General features: G+C 47.2%; 1 protein-coding gene across 1 annotated transcript; it reads left to right on the top strand.

Annotated features, from left to right (window-relative positions):
• Positions 1 to 316: 316 nt before the first annotated feature.
• Positions 317 to 1,053, top strand: LOC127771490 (receptor homology region, transmembrane domain- and RING domain-containing protein 6-like). The gene has a single exon (XM_052297405.1). The coding sequence runs from the start codon at positions 443 to 445 to the stop codon at positions 788 to 790; it is 348 nt and encodes a 115-aa protein (XP_052153365.1). The 5' UTR covers positions 317 to 442; the 3' UTR covers positions 791 to 1,053.

The following is a 1,053-nucleotide window of genomic DNA, read 5'->3' as shown; positions in this document are numbered from 1 at the left end:
CTGCTTGTCGTGCCCCTTGTAAATCAATACATGGATTCAACTGTTTGTACCTTAAGGATGATAGAAATGCTTCTCGCATAAAGCTCCGTACCAATGGATATGAACAAATCAACTACCAATGTTCTTTCACCTACTAATTTTGTTTTTCTTCCTTGAGAACGACATGTTCTTTCGTACGTCATTGTTTGTATGCACACACATCACTTGCTTTCATCTAAGCTTGGTGCTAACGAAAGTTATTTGTAGGTGCACCTTCCAATGGGGATCTCTCAACACACTCCGATAGTAGCAACCACTCGTACAAACAAAGCAACTAAACCACCTGACCCCTGACCAAAAGAGATCGACACCCACAGCGATCGATCGATCGATATTATTACATATCCCTCAACTACTCACTGGCCGTAGCCCTTTGTTGCAGCTCGGTGCATGTGTTTGCACAATGAGCTACCTCCTCTCCTACATCTCCAAGATGCTGTGCATCAAGATTCCGTCGGAGGCGAGGCAAGCCAGCGAGGACGGCGGCAGCGGTGGCCTGACGGAGTGCTCCGTTTGTCTCTCCAGGATCCGCGTCGGCGAGGCGACGAGGCGTCTGCCCTGCCGGCATGCGTTCCACCGGGACTGCGTCGACCGGTGGCTCCTCTCATGCAGGCGGACGTGCCCGCTTTGCCGGGTTTACGTCGTCGTCGACGGTAACAAGCCAGGGGTGGCAGCGAAGCACACCGGAGAGCCGCCGCTCGCTGAAGACATGGTGATCTGGTTCTCTGCCATGCTCGTCCCTGGATTCTGACATGTATATCTCTGATGTCTAAGCGCAATGCTTTTTATTTGTTTGTTTCCTGCCTGGAAACCGGTTTGTTTTTTTTTCTTATATTATGCAAATTAACATGACGATTTCACGCTTGTAGCGTTTGTATGTACGCTTACGCTCACATCGTCAGCATTTTTTTTCTTTTGCAAGTTTTCTATTGGGCGTTGATTACCTATTCAAGAGAACTGAAAAAAAATAAGTAGGTATATATAATAAAAACGGTTTCTTTAGATTTCCTTTAA

Source organism: Oryza glaberrima, chromosome 4, assembly GCF_000147395.1.
Source record: "Oryza glaberrima chromosome 4, OglaRS2, whole genome shotgun sequence".
In the NCBI taxonomy this organism is placed as follows: domain Eukaryota; kingdom Viridiplantae; phylum Streptophyta; class Magnoliopsida; order Poales; family Poaceae; genus Oryza; species Oryza glaberrima.
This window is presented reverse-complemented; position numbering and strand designations above follow the sequence as displayed.